This window comes from Lonchura striata, chromosome 25 (assembly GCF_050655825.1).
Source record: "Lonchura striata isolate lonStrDom1 chromosome 25, ASM5065582v1, whole genome shotgun sequence".
NCBI lineage: Eukaryota > Metazoa > Chordata > Aves > Passeriformes > Estrildidae > Lonchura > Lonchura striata.
This window is the reverse complement of record NC_140727.1, coordinates 4,240,002-4,255,119: the sequence shown is the minus strand read 5'-3', so window position 1 is coordinate 4,255,119 and position 15,118 is coordinate 4,240,002. Positions and strand designations below refer to the sequence as shown.

General features: G+C 55.8%; 1 protein-coding gene across 2 annotated transcripts; it reads right to left on the bottom strand.

Annotated features, from left to right (window-relative positions):
- Nucleotides 1-122: 122 nt before the first annotated feature.
- RPRD2 (regulation of nuclear pre-mRNA domain containing 2) lies at nt 123-14,609 on the bottom strand. Of its 2 annotated transcripts, XM_021542098.2 has the most exons (11): nt 14,350-14,609; nt 9,948-10,077; nt 9,580-9,680; nt 8,426-8,500; nt 7,132-7,184; nt 6,505-6,631; nt 5,973-6,148; nt 5,205-5,490; nt 4,664-4,933; nt 4,215-4,418; nt 123-3,647 (listed from the first exon to the last, which is right to left on the bottom strand). In XM_021542098.2, exons 1-11 carry the CDS (start codon nt 14,573-14,575, stop codon nt 1,000-1,002), a joined length of 4,296 nt encoding a protein of 1,431 aa, XP_021397773.1. In that variant the 5' UTR covers nt 14,576-14,609; the 3' UTR covers nt 123-999. The 2 variants fall into 2 exon arrangements, with proteins under 2 accessions (XP_021397773.1, XP_021397774.1); XM_021542099.2 differs by lacking the exon at nt 8,426-8,500.
- Nucleotides 14,610-15,118: the final 509 nt, after the last annotated feature.

Below are 15,118 nucleotides of genomic sequence, written 5' to 3'. Positions count from 1 at the left end.
GGGAGCGCCGCAGGCGGGACGGAACCATGGAAGGGGCGGGGGGGAAGGAGGCGCAGGGAGCGCGGGCTCGGCTCCCCTCAGGGTGTCCGCAGCGCACGCGACAAAGAACGGACCCGCCAAGCGCTGGTTTGGTACTTTTTATGCAGATCCTGAAGCCCACACCGGTATCAAACAGGTACGATGGAGGCAACTAAAAACCAACCAAAAAAATAATTAAAATAAATCAAGTAAAATCCCGACTTCATATAAAAGCCGCGGGGGCGGCCGTGGGTGTGTGGGGGGGACCCCTCTGAACCCCCGCCGGGCTCCGGCTGCGTGTGGTGAACGAGCCCAGAGGGAATTAAAAAGTGACTGCTATATACACACACGTAGAAAGTCAACAGTGATCCCGGGGGGGGAAAAACAAAACAAAACAAAAAAATCAAAAAGATCCCCGAATGAACCCAAACCCAACCACAGTCTTCCCAAGCAGGGGGGACAGGCTTGGGCTTTCTTGCTGCCACAGTCCCACGTCCCATGGAGCTCCAAGGTGGGTTTGGGTGGGTTCCTCGACCCTTTTTTTGCCTTCTTTTGGTGCTTTTGGCAGACAGGAGGAACAGGGGGGTCTCCCCTCCCTGCAGCAGCAATTTGGGGATCGGCTGGAAACCAACACCCCAACACCACTCAGCGCTCCTCTCGAAGCTTTCAGAGTTTTTCCTTTCTTTTAATTTTTTTTTTTTTTTTGGTCGTAACGTTTTCAACTACTACTGAAGGTTTTATTTAACAGCAACGTGGCTTCTTCTCATTAAAACATTGGTTTGTGTCTGTTTTCTTGTCTCACCAAATGCTGGGGGGGCTGGGGGTAGAACCAACCGAAAAGTACAGAACATTTAATTTAGGAGAAGGTTACAGGGGTCGTTGAGGGAAGGAAAAAGGAAAAAAAAAAAAAGGAAAAAAAGAAAAATTAAAAAAAAAAAATAAAACAAACGGAAGGACAGCCCCGGGTGCTCGGCAGCTGCGTCAGTACCGGGGAGGAAAGAAGGGGCGCTTAGGGGTGAAGAAGGGGGCACCCCCTCTTCCGAAGGGTGGCCGCGGCCGCTTCAGGCTCTGGAAGGGGTCTCTGCTGCCGAAGGGCTCCCGCGGGCGGAACTCGGCGCGGGGCGTGCGGAGCAGGACGGAGCCGCGGCCCCCGGGGTCCCGGTGGGCCGGGGGGCCCAGCCCGCGCGCGGCCCCCAGCTGCTCCCGGGGCAGGGGGCCGGGCCCCGCGGGGTCTCGCGAGCGGGGCAGGGGGTCCCGCGGCTGCGCCCCCCCGAAGTGCTCCTTCAGTGTCCCTTGCATCGTACCGTGCTCCTTGGGGAAGGCGCCGGCGCCGTGCTCCATGGGGGGCGGCGCGGGGAAGGGGACCCCGCCGTGCTCCCCGGCCGGCGGCGGCTGCGCGGGGAAGGGGACCCCGGCGTGCTCCCCGGGCACCGGGGGCGGCGGGGGCGTGGGGAACGGGACCCCCGCGTGCTCCACCGAGGGGGGCGGGGGGACGCCGTGGGGCAGCGGGAGCGGCGCGGGCGTTTCCTTGGAGAAGGGGTTGGCGTGATCCACCGACGGCATGCGGGGAGGGACCGAGTGATCCCTCGGGAAGAGGCTGCCGTGGTCCTTGGTGGGAGCGGGCGGGGGCACGGCGGGCGGTCCCACCGGGTCCCGTGGGAAGGGGTTCCCGTGCTCCAAGGGAGGCGGCGCGAGGGGCGGCGGCGGCAGGTGGTGCTCGAAGGCGGAGCTGAAGTTGTTCGTTCGGAAGTTGTTGACGCTCTCCGGGAAGGGTGGCACGTGCTCCTTGTAGGGCGCCGCGAAGCCGCCCATGCCGGGCAGCTCCGAGGAGCCCGAGGGCCCGTTGTCGAAGGCGCTCCCGCCGCTGCTCAGCTCGAACCAGCCCGCCCGGCTGCCCTCGCGCCCGTGGCCCCGGCTGCCCTTGCCCAGCACCCGGATGGACTCCACGGTCTGGATCGGCTCCCCCGACATGCCCCGGCTCGAGGCGTTGTGGTAGCCCAGCGTCTCGATGGGGGCCCCCTTCTCCTCGGTGCTGTCGGGCAGGTCCAGGCAGGAGGAGGAGACGCGGGTCTCGATGCGGTAGTGCTCCTCCGGCGGCTGCGGCTCGCCCTTCACAACCCCGGACAAGCTCCCCACCTCGCCGGAGCTGCTTTTGGGAATCTGCCCAAAATGCTTCTCCTCGGAGGGCTTCCGGGAGGCGTTTTTGAGCATGTTCTTGAACTCAATGGTGGAGGTGGTGGAGATGGAGGAACCCAAGGGTTTGTCCCCGCCCGCAGCGGGCGCTCGGCTGGTGGGGCTGGGGAGGGCGTTTTGGGGAGAGAAGAGCGAGCGGTGGGGAAGCGCGTGGGGCGAGTCTGAGTATTGCTTCTGCGGGAGGCCGGGCTTGGCCAGGGTGCTGTGGTTGGAGTCCGGCGTGAAGAACACATCGTTCTTGCTGGGTGACGGGGACCCGTCCGAGGCAGAGTCCTTCCCCCTGCAGCCGTAGCTCCCAAACATCCCTGGGGATGAGGCCAGCGGGTCGCAGCTCTCGCTCTGATCCAGGATGGACCTCATGGCCGGGGGGAAGGACGGCTTCACGCCGAACTCCTGCGACCGCTGACCGTAGCTGGACAGCACTGGCTGGTACTCTGCAGAATCAGGGAGTTTACTCGATTTCAGGATAGACTTGACCGGCTTCTTCTCCAGGTTCAGCATGGCCGAGGGTGGCGGCCCGGAGTAGTCAAAGTCACGGTAATCCTCATCTTCTTGGAAAGATGTATCTGGGTAAAACTTCTCCTGGGAGGAGTCCATCAGGGAGGAGGGCATCTCCCTGCTGTCCACAGGAGGCTTGTACATGCTGGCTGGGGACTCTCTGCCAAGGCCGAAAGGCCGGTAGCCATGCACGGAACTGGGAAGTTCTTGGGAATATCCATCATCCCGGCCCTGCAGAGGCGACCTTGTGCTGCTGGGAGTTGAAGAACCGGGGCTCATGATTTTTGACAGCAGGGAGATCGTGTCGACGTTGCTCGACGTTGGCTTGTCCATCATCTCGTCCTGGGTGGGCGTCCCGCTGCGCTCGTCACGCACTGGCGTCCCGTCCACATTGTCCATGGAAGTGCTGGTGGGACCACGCTGGAAGTCAGAGGTGTGACTCTCCGTTCCCATGCTGGACCCCAAGCTGCTGAGGATGGGAATATTCAAGTTCAGGCCACTGAAGCCAGGATTTCCCTTCAGGAAATTGTGTATCTTCATCTCCAAGCTGGGAGAAGGGGGTTCTGATTCCAGCTTGGCTTTTGAAATTTCGGAAGATTGACCCAGTGAGGTTTCTGTTGGCAGAAGGGAGGAAGGACTGGTAGGGTGAGAACTGGAAAATCCCAGGGAATTAGTTGGTGGCTTAAAACCAGAGCTGGACAGTGCTGGGGTATGTCCAACGGGAGCCTTATTGACTGATGTGGAGGAAACCTCTGCGGTGGTTGAGTTTGGAGAATAACCAAAACTTTTGGCTATGAAGGACTGCGGATTGGAAGGAACATTCCTCCCCTTCATGCACGGCACAGTTGTGTTGGCTGGCGATGCCGAGGTGCTCTGCGAGGCAGGTTCTCCTGACTGAACGGTGCTTCCAGCCACGCTCTGCAGCAAGGACGACAGCCCTGGAAAACAGAACTGCTGCATCAGGTACTGAGGGCAGGGGCAAATCACCCCAAGCCACTCCATGGGAAAGGCTCCTATGCTGGCACTTTACACCCCCCAGTCTCCAGCCACGAAGAGGACTGGATTTTGCTGCACTGACATTTTGCCAAAGTCTTGGATTAATCTACAAATATAAATTACACCATCGAGTCAGGTGGGTAAGAACTAGTCCTGGTTTGCAGCCAGGAGTGGGAAAACCTGCCCTGCTGGCCAGGTGACCATGGCAAGGTGCCAGAGCAGTAGAACCTCTTGGTCTCCTGTCCTGTTCAGGGAATGTTCCAGATACGTGCACGTCAGCCACAGCACAAGCAGGAAGTACAGGAAAGTACAGGGAAGTGACAAATCTCACTGTTCCGTGACACCTGTGCTACCTGACAAAGACCATCCACACGTGCCAGAGACATAGAACATTCCAATGAAGGTTCTTCTCCCTCTGTTCTCACTTTAGGACAAGCAGAGCAGCACATTTCAGCCTGGCCACTGCCCTCAGACACCTGCCAGCCCACCCCCAACACCCACCCCAGTACCTTGCAGCGCTGGTGCCGTCTGAGTCTGGGTTTTGGAGAGAGCCGACAAAATGCTTTCTGGAGTTATCTCAACTTTGGAGAGAATATTTGCTAAGGGATTCGAAGGAGCAGATGGGGTTCCCAGGACAGGAGTCTTCAGGCCACTGGTGAGAGCTGAGGGGCTGGTCGGGGTCCCTGGCGAAGGTCTCGAGGCGGGACTCACACCTGGGGCAGGAGCACACACCACTCACCTGCGCTGCTCCGGCAACGCACGTGCCTTTACCTCAGGTTTCCCACAGGCACAACGGAGCACGAGCAAGGAGAGGCTCGGGAAGTGACACCATGTGCCAGAGACCCAACCAGACCTCTGAGAGCAGTAACTCACTCATGTTTATTTTGAGACAATTAGAGCTTTAAATGATCACCCAGCTCCGTTAGTGCCAGTGCCCACAGCCAGGCTCAGAACTCACCTGTGCTCTTCATCACCGACGTCAAACTGCTCAGGATGGAGCTGATCTTGGCCAGGTCCACGTTGGCCAGGTTGGGTAAGGCAAGTGCTGGTGCCAGAGGGATGGGAGCTGTGCTCACCACCTTCGGAGCCGGGGGGGTCGGAGGGGCCGGCGTGGCCACCGTCCCCGAGGCTGTGGCAGCCGCAGCAGCCGATGGCACCGCTTTGGGGACGCTCTCGGTCTTGGCGGGGGCCGGGGCTGGAGCAGCCTGTTTGTCCTTCCTCTCCTCCACTGCAGCAGAGAGGGGAAAACAAAAGCAGAAAGGTCACTCAGTCCCCACAAAAAGACTCAGGGAACATAAATTCTGATTCCCACAGATGTAAAAACATCTTTGATAAGTGTTTTTTTGGGAGATGGCAACGATCACAGTGGGACTGGGACTTCCCTGCTAGGAGATTCAAATCCAACAGCACCAGCCCACTGCCCAGCACAGGCTTTGTGCCTCCTCCACATCCCAAATGAAGCTGGAAAAGGCTGGTTTGTTCTGTATCAAATCACATACCAATGATTTTAGATGTATCATCCTCCACATCAGAGAGCTCCATGTCTTCCACATCCCGATTATCTGTTGCAGGCTCTGGAGAGACCATCTTGCGGCCTCCAGCTGCTGGAGACCGGGTGCTGTTCTCCTCCCCCATCCCCTGGAAAGGGGACTCGGAGCCCGTCGGAGATGGAGCATCCATGCTGGGAGAAGGGACAGGAGACTCCTCGGGATCGGGAAGGGTTGCTTTCAGCTGGTCCAGCTTTTTCTTCAGATTGCTCACTCGGTTAGCAAATGTTTTATAGGCCTAAGGAAAAAAGGACACTGGACTGGGGATCTTTCATGCCTCAGTCACTCCCTTAAGGAAGCAAAACACAGCCTGAGAAAACCAATTCCAAATCCCTGGACCCTGCAGTGCTAAGAACTCAGCTTCTTCATGGGATTCCCAGGGCAACAACCACAAAAAGTGGGGAGGATAAGAACTTTTTCCACTGACTTAAAATAATATTCATAGCCCCCCACATATTTTAACAAATGCCCATTTGGGGCTTTTGGCAGGTTCTGGAGGGTGTTGGTTGTTTTTATAACACTTTACTACTGTCCTCACATAAATCCCAAGTTTCCAGAATTCAGGATTTGTCACACTAACTTTAATTTTGCCCTGTTTAAGAATCTAGAGGGTATTCTAATTTGAGACTAGAGATGAGGCCTTTTCCAGCCTCCGAGGTGCCCAGTGAAGACAGGCAGATGCTGTTCCACCTGTGGAGGATCCAGAAAAGGCACACTTACATTTGCCACCACCTTGACTTCTTTGTACTGTGCCTCGTAGAATATCCCAGCGTTCTCCAGCGCCTCGGTGAGCGAGGGGCCGTTCTTCACTTGCTTGTCCAAGCCATTGACAAATTCCTCCAGCTTTGAACTCGCTTCTTCAAACTCCTTGGAGAACTTCTTCCCTCCTGTTTTATCTGCAGGGAGATGAACACCATGGAATGAGCTGCAACATGCCAAACCACAGAAGTGTGGCCTCAATGGCAGCACCTGGGATATTGGGACAGTGGAGCTGCAGGCTCCCAGACCACCCTGGTCATCCACTGGGATCTGGCAAGGAGGAGGCCTGGTTGCTGGCAGATTTGTTGGTTTTCAGACAGTCTGAACTCTGCACCTGAGAGTTTCCACAGAAACTCAAACTAACCAAGATTTTTGGCTCCTGACTGCTGGTTCTTAACCTTACTCCAAAATTTCCAGGCCCAAGTTCTGGCACTTCCCATCTCAACAGAACCGAGGAGCTCCCACAACACCTTTGGTGCCCTCAGGGCTTTACCTTTCAAGCACTTGAGTGTCTCAGTGCTGCAGACATCCACCCTCATAGTGGAAAGCTGCTTCTCCTTCAGCTCTATCTGATCTTCTGAGCGTTTGTACAACAGCAGCTCATCAATGAGGGACTGGGGCTGGAAAACAACAAACAGGAAAAGCCTCCTCATCACATTCCAGAGAAGAGAAGCCCTGCCTCTGCTCTGGTTCCAGACTGCCTCCAAGCAAGAGTTAACCCAGGAACCACATGGAGCCTGGGATATTCAACCTCAAATCTCACAGTGAGCAGACCTGGGCTCAGGAAGGAGCTACAATTCTACAAATCTCCTAGGTAAAAGCAGGGACAGGTCTTTTTTTATTTACTCCCAATTTCACTCTACAGGTGCCTGTGTATTTCATGAATATGTCTCACTCTGTAAGGGGACTGAATTTAGACCAATTTCTTGCCACCAACTCCTCAGCCACCTCAAACTCCTCTTCACAAGGATGTCCTGAGCTTGCCCAGACCCTCCCTGTGTCAGCCCCATGGGTGTCACAGCCCCCACATCACAGGTGGCTCTTGGGCTTGGGGTCACCCCACATGCAAACCCCCAAGGTGGGGGTCAGTGCCATGGGTCACTTCCACTCACAGACTTACTCGGAATTCAGCAACAATCTTGGACTTCAGAGCAGCTTTCGGGTTGGTGGAGGCTGTGGGGATAAAGGAAAATTGTGAAGAAATGAAGGAACCACATCCCAGTGGAAAGTCAGTCACAAAAGGCAGCCTAATAAAAGATATTTTAAGATAACTCCACGTGTTACCCATCACATCCTCCCCTCCATGCATGTGTCCCTCAGTGCTCCAGGCTCCTGGCAGCTCATGGGGTCAGGGACACGCACAGCTGGATTGGGACCGAGCTCAGCAAGTGACACTGCTGCTTTTAACATGCTCTCAACACTTCCTGGGCACACCTTTTCCTCAGGAAGACAAGTCCCTGCAACAAGGTCGATCTGACAGCCTTATCCAAGGCGTTCCACCTCTCTAGAAGGAAGGGAATGTTATTCCCGAAGTGCCAGACCTGGAGCTGACATGGAGCCCAGGTTTCCTGTGGGCAGGATTTCCCTTGGGCACTTCCTAGGTCTGACCATGCTCAGAGCCTTAACAACTGTCACACCCGGCTACAGGGTGGGGGGATGAGTCCTGCTGGCAAGAGACTGAATCCATCAGATTCTGGACAAAACAGGAGAAACAGGAAAGAAGAAATGAGCTGATGAGAAGCAAAGCACTAAACCCTCCATCCATGCTGGACACAGCCCAGTTCTGTCTGGGAAAGCAGCCCCTGGTGTTAATATACACAGTAATCAACACTCCCCAACTCTTTTAACCTTCTGATGTCACCCTGTGCCACTCGTCACACATCACACCTGATGTCCCACATGTCACACCTGACATCTCGCCACCTCTGTGGGGACCACTCAGGGTGTTGGTGCAAAATGAGATCATTAAGGTCACTCTGTTACAATAAATTCTCTCCTGCTGGTCTGGGTTCTGGACTGTTGGACTCTCACATCCTGTCCCAGCACTCCCAGCTCCAGGTTCCTCCTCCCAGCCCAGCCTGCTGGGGCAGGACTGTTCCTGACCACGAAGGGAATGTCCATCTCCTGCTTCTCTCTGTCTTCTCTCCATCTCTGACCAGTCTAACAGCAGTTTCCAAGAGGTTCCACCAGCTCCTTCCTCTCCTGTCCACAACCTCTGCTCTCATATCTTATTTTTGCCTCACTTCTTTTTTCTTTACAAAGTCGTTTTCGACCAACACCTCCTTGGTGTGCACATCTCGGGGCCCTTGTGAGCCTGCAGGCTCAGCTGGCTCAGCCCACGCTGGGCTCAGCCCTTCTGCTCCTTGAGCAGCCAATTTCTGCATTAGTGCACAGAGTTCACAGTGGTTCCTTACTTTGTGATTTCTTCCACGGCTTATTCGGTTTGTTCAGAGACTCTTTCAGCTGCTTCTGAGTTTTGAAAGTGGTACCTGGAAAACATTTCATTTTTGGCAGTCTGGCATTATGGGATTCCTGTCAAAATCTGGTTTTTGGTGCCATACAGTTGCACGGTGAAAGAGTGAACAGAAATTTGTTTTAAAATACCTTGACCAACTTCCTTAGAGGAGCTGCTGGATGCCCAAGAGAACCTCAGTTTACTCAGGAATGCAGCAACCTGGGGGTGGTCTGCCATTTTTAAATCAAGTTTCTGTTTGCCCTTACACTAAGGCAGTTCAAAAATCACAGTAAAAAGGGAAAACACAAGGAATCTACAAATGAAACTCTTTAAGGGAGGCTGTAATGGAATCAGCATGGAATGGACAAGCACTGCCCATTGGGAAAGCAGCCACAATACCTGATTTACCTGGAACCTCACAGACCTGCTTTCAAGTTACAGAAATGAGCGATTTCAGAGCAAAAAGCACAAACATCACTCCTCAGCATGCAACACCCAGCTCAAGCCTGTCCTCGTGCCACAGCCCGACCCAAGACACCACGTTCCTCCTGCCATGATGGCCACCGACCCTCAGACCACACCTGAGGGCTACCTGAGGGTTTCCTGTGCACCTGCAGCTCTCGATGATGCGAGTAAAGCCAAAACCTGGACTGATTTCCTGCAACTACTGCACTGCTAATTCCTGGTTTTAACCGACTCCACGTGTTTCTCCCCTAAGGACTTGAGGGCTCTTCACCCTCCAGCTTTGCTCCTGCCTCTCCCTACCCCACAAACACCATTAGTTAAACCAGCCTATGACTGAACAGGACAAGGAGGTAGAGCCAGAGCACCCTGCTCACGACGTGTAGGACCATTTCAGCCTCACGTTCTGTTTGCTCTCAGCTGGAGCAGTTCCAGCTCGTGTGAAAGAATTCACAGCTGCCGTAAGAAAGGTATAAAAGAGGTAAAGCAGGAGAATCCAGCGCTGCTGACGTCCCACAGCCGGCTACGTTACAGCCTGTGCCAGGTGCAAATGCCCCTCATTCCCCTCAGTGACCCCAGACTATTTCTACAACTTCAGCGAGCTCACGTGGCAGTTTGTAAAGTGAGAAATGCAAAGGGTAAGTAACTTACTCAGTGCTTCTTTCAGTGCCAAAATGGTTTCCTCAGGGTACACGTTTCTGTCCTCCCAGATTTTGAAGATTCTTTCGATGGATTTGGAAACAGATGGATCCCTGGAAGAGAAGAGTTCTTTACCCCCTGACTGCAGGACACTGGTGCGAGGCTTCCCTTGCTCCACAGGATAATTTGAACCAAAACATCCCCCCTGTACAAATTAAAACCCAGCTCGTGCCCATTCTGGCCCACTCTGCAAACACACAGCTGTTCCAACAGAATCCTTTAAGTTCTGCTGATGTTTCTAGAAAGTCTGAGATATCAGAAGAAAAATTCGCCTTTTTCAGAGACTCACCCTCCCAACAGCCCGTTAGTTCATTACTCACTTCACTAACGAAGCAGCCTCAGGCAGCACCTCCGCAAAGGTGTCCCGAAAAACAATGGCATTTTTCCTCTTGCAGTTCTGTATGACATCATTGGCCAAGTAAAAAAGGTTCAGCCGATGAGGAAACGCAGCTGAGGAATAAAGAAAATTTAGAGTCAGCATCAGACACAAGTACCACAACAGCCTCACCTTGATCCCAGTACTTCAGCACTGCTTTGGGAAATTTTCAGAGTTTCCAAGGTCCAGCAGGGAAACCCTGAAGACTAGAGAGAACATCTTCAATTTACAAATGATCTTCAGACTCCCCCAGCTGTGCTTGCTCCTCTGACCCTCCTCATGTTCCAAAGTTCCAAACTGAGTTACTTCATCAAACCCCTTCCTCAGAGCAGGTAAACTTGGGAAGCTCATCCAAATGCAAATGATGGTAATGAGCTCCTTCATTTTACTAAAGGACATTGCCAAGGATTAAACCAGAGGAACAGTGCCAAAAGATGGTGTTACTTCACTCACCTGTGTGTTGTCACCTCTCACCTGCCCATGTCACCCCTGGCTGCAACCAGAATCAGTTTTTATCTACAGATCCCTCAATTCTCTATCCTTCTTAATTTTCCAGTTGTCCCTACATTGGTACAGCCACTTCCCACAGCATGGCTGCACCCTGCAGCTCTCCTGCTCTCCAGGATTCCTCTCAGGAAGCTCAGCATCCTTCCTGGTCCAGAGCCCTGGCGGGGAGCTCACTCCTCACTCAGCAAAAAGCTGAAAAAACAGCAGAAAAGCTCCCAGCAGAAACATTCCACCCATGCTGCCCTCCCAGCATCAGGGTGAGTTCTCAAGTGAACAAAGTTCAAAAGGAAGATCCTGCACAGAAGATCCTCCTCTGAGGGGAAGCAGAGTTGAGGCCACAGGAAAATGCTTAGCTCGGATGGGTTCTCAAATCCCCACGGGTTGATGTTTTTAAGCCTCCCTGAGCCCCTGCCAGCAGCACCAGTTCTCCTGGCACTGTGCCCTTGAGCATCACTCGAGTGGGATGAGGAAGGGCACAGGGACAGAACCCTCGGGAAATCCCTGCTCCTGAAGCCCTGTCCCTGCCCCAGGACACACACTAAAGGTCTGAGAGACAATGAGCCACTGCCAGCAGCTGCTCGCCCCCAACCCAGCTCCCACATCCCAGGAGGAGCTTTTATCCCTGACCCCTCTCCTCTGGCCATGGCCACCTCAGAGTCCCAGCTCCCACATCTCAGGAGGAGCTTTTATCCCTGACCCTGCTCCTCTGGCCATGGCCACCTCAGAGCCCCAGCTCCCACATCTCAGGAGGAGCTTTTATCCCTGACCCCTCTCCTCTGGCCATGGCCACCTCAGAGCCCCAGCTCCCACATCTCAGGAGGAGCTTTTATCCCTGACCCTGCTCCTCTGGCCATGGCCACCTCACAGAACCCCAGCTCCCACATCCCAGGAGGAGCTTTTATCCCTGACCCTGCTCCTCTGGCCATGGCCACCTCAGAGTCCCAGTTCAGGAGCTTTTATCCCTGACCCTGCTCCTCTGGACACTGCCACCTCACAGAGCCCCAGCTCCCACATCTCAGGAGGAGCTTTTCCAGCATAGACTCAGTGAGTCAAGGACTTTAGACCAGAACCTGTTGCTCACAACCTGTGCCCTGAACATGTGGGTTTTCTGGAGCAGAGTGCTCTGCTCTGCCCCGAGGGCTAGGAATTCAACTGAAGCAGGGCTGCCTGATGCTCCAAAACAATTTGCAGCCAGCTTTCCCTCAGATCATCATCCCATTGGAATGGGGCTTCTGTGATTTAGTTAAACCCAGTGCCTGAGTGCCAATTCTCCTGCTGCTCACCCTCCATCCCAGAGATGTTTCATCAGCACAGAGCAATGATTCCACATCTTAATGATATAAAATATATTTAAAAGAATTATAAACCTTTGATTTAAAGGATCCAGCATCTACACAGAAGAAAGAAATCTGGATCAGGACTCCAGCCTGATGCTGACCATACAGAGCACCACTTGCTCAGAGCAAAGTTAGAGCCACAAGTTATAAACCAAGATACACCCACACCATGCTGGATTCCATAGGAAGGCTATGGACATGATCCACAAAGAAATCCAAGTGTCTCTGGGTCCGGATGCAATGGGCTGTATCCAGTGGGTGAACAGCTCTCCTCAGATTAAACCAGTGAGGAAATGTGGGCAAAATGTGAAACCCACTCCAGCCACACCACCTGCTCCAAACCAGGCACAATGGCACCAACAAAAATGGCATTTCAGAGCCTATGGACATGTTTAACTCACACTTAAACACCCTGACCAAACCCTCCTGCAGGGACACTCAGATTCCCATCAGGGCCTTCCCAAAGGTGAAGACACAGAAGAATGTCCTTGCAGGAACATTCCTGTTGGGAAGCTCTGGCTGGGACCAGCATGGCTCAGAAGCAAGATGCCAAAGCAACAGCAACATGTCAAATACCAGCACCCCTCTTTTTCCTGAAAACACACAATTCTGTGCCCCAGAAGCCCCAACCCCACCACACTCCCTCTCACCAGGAGGATTTGATGTGTTCATAGGAGCTTTGTAATTAAACATTTAACTGCTCAGAAATGAACTCAGAGCCACCTGTACTTGCTGTGGCACAACCACTGAGCTCCTCTGGCTGGGACAGGGACTTCGCACAGCGTGAGATCTGTGAGGTCCTTGGGGCAGAGGATGAAGTGCACCATGAAGGGAAAAGCAGGGAAAAAAACCTGTGGAAGCAGGGAGTAATCAAACATTCAGGGCTCAGGGAATGGCAGCATTGCAGCTGCTGTCAAGGATTGGGTGAGTAGGATAAGATGGTTAAGGAGGAACTTGGATAAAAGGAGGGGTGTGGAGGGGAGATCCTCACAAGGGCTGTGAAGGGAAACCTTGAAAGAATCCCACAAAATCCAACAAGAATTCCAGGCTGGGGCCAAGGGCTCAGGGTAGGAGCCAACAGCAGCAGACAGAAGCTGGGGCAGAAACAGGGCATCAAGGACCTGCAGGTGGGAACAGTTCAATGGCTTTTGATGAGTTTGGGAAGGAGGAAGGAGTGATGGAAGAGCACTGAGGGCCTTGGAAGAGCCAGGACAACTGTGAGAAGGCCACGTGCAGAGGAATTGGCACATCCCAAGGAGAGACGGGGTGGATTTTCTTCAGGGGGCATGCACTTGGAGCAGAAGGGGAAGAGCCCCAAGAATGATGCCACAGTGCCAAGGGGTGTCCAGGGGAGGATGATTTCCTGGAGAGGTGGTAGTGACAGCAAGGCAGGAGGACCCAGGGCACCTCCTGCAAAGCTCTCACCTTCTTCTCCTTAATTCCATGGAGTACAGACAAAACAGATCAAACTCTGGGGAAAGAGGCTCTCCTGCATTCTGCACTAGTGCCTTGACAGTGAAACCAACTGTCCCAAATTTTCCAAAAGATTCAGCGTGCAACAGATAGACACTTTGGGGTGGGAATGTTATCTCCATGTTCCTGCCAAGCAGAGCTTCCTTGAACTCCCACAAGAAGAGTCAAACCTTCCCACGGCAGCAGAGATAACACTGCTGTGCTGAGCCTCTTGCCAACACCAACCTTCTCCCTCCAGGTCAGGGACACATCCTGATGGGCACTGCAACTTCAGAACTGGCACCTAGACTGTCTGTGCCCACCCCAGGCTGCTCCAGCCGGGCAGGGCACTGAAACAGGTCCTTGAGCCCCCAGAGTGCTGCTTTAGGAGATCATGCATTCAGGAGGACAAAGGTGCCACCCCTGAGGTGCAGGCAAGCGTGTTGTGTTCCTCCAAGGATGACAAGGTGATGCACACGGGACAAGAGGAAACGTTTTCAAAGTAAAAGGAACAGATTTAGATAAGAGGTCAGGAAGGAATTCTCCCCTGTGAGGGTGGTGAGGCCCTGGCACAGGTAGCAGAGAACAGCCGCGCCTGCCCTATCCCTGGAAGGGTCCAAGGCCAAGCTTGGAACTACCCGGGCTAGTGGCAGGTACCCCTGCCCACGGCAGGGGGTGGCACTGGACGGGCTTTAAGGTCCTTTCCAACCCAAGCCTTTCTACGATGGTGAGCCCGACCCTGCGCCGCGGCTGCCGCCACCGGCCGGTCCCGGGTGCCCGGTGCGGGCTCGGCCGGTCCCGGGTGCCCGGTGCGGGCTCGGCCGGTCCCGAGTGCCCGGTGCGGGCTCGGCCGGTCCCGAGTGCCCGGTGCGGGCTCGGCCGGTCCCGGGTGCCCGGTGCGGGCTCGGTCGGTCCCGGGTGCCCGGTGCGGGCTCGGCCGGTCCCGGGTGCCCGGTGCGGGCTCGGCCCCGGTGGCGGAGCCGCAACCTCCGTGCCCGGCCGCGCTCGCTGCCCCGCTGTGCCCCGGCCGCCCCCCGGCCCCGCACTCACAGCGGCGCAGCCACTTCATCCAGTGGTACACGATGGTGCTGTGGTGCCGCTTGTTCTCCAGGCACCACGAGGAGAGGCCCTGGATCGACTCCATCGTGTTGGTCACCGCCTGCAGCTTCCTGTCGAGCGAGGCCTCGAGCGCGCCGGCCGCGGACGAGGCGGCGGCGGCCGAGGAGGAGGAGGAGGACGAGGAGGCCCGGCCGCCGCCTCCGCCGCCCGCCGCCATCTTCCCGCGCTGCTCGCGGCCGGGCCGCGCGGGGGGCGGCGGGGCGGCGCCTCACGGGGCGCCGGGAAGGGGGGGCCGGGCGGCGGTCACGGCCCTGAGGATCGAGGGGACCCCGGGGGCGCTCGGGCGGTGCCAGACGAGGCGGGAGGCGGTGCCGGCCGGGGAGAATGGCTCAGCGCGGGCGGTGCCAGAGGCGGCGCCGGCCCGGAGGGATCGCGGGGATCCCGGGAGTGCCCGGGCGGTGTCGGAGGCGGTGCCGGCCCGAGGCGGTGCCGGTACCGGAGGCGGTCACGGCCCGGCCCCCCCCGCGCGCGCCGCCCGCCCCCCCGCCGCCATTTTGTGACTCCCGCACACGGGCGGGACGCGCACGCGCACGCCCCGCCCGCCCCCCCCCCCCCGCCGCGCCTGCGCGCGCGCCCGCCCCGCCCGGCAAGATGGCGGCGCCCCCCTCTCCCCCCCCGCCAGTCCTGGCCGTGAGGGGGGCGGAGAGCGCGGGCACCGCGCGAGCATAAAAACGGCGTTTGTATCGCAAATCACGGCACC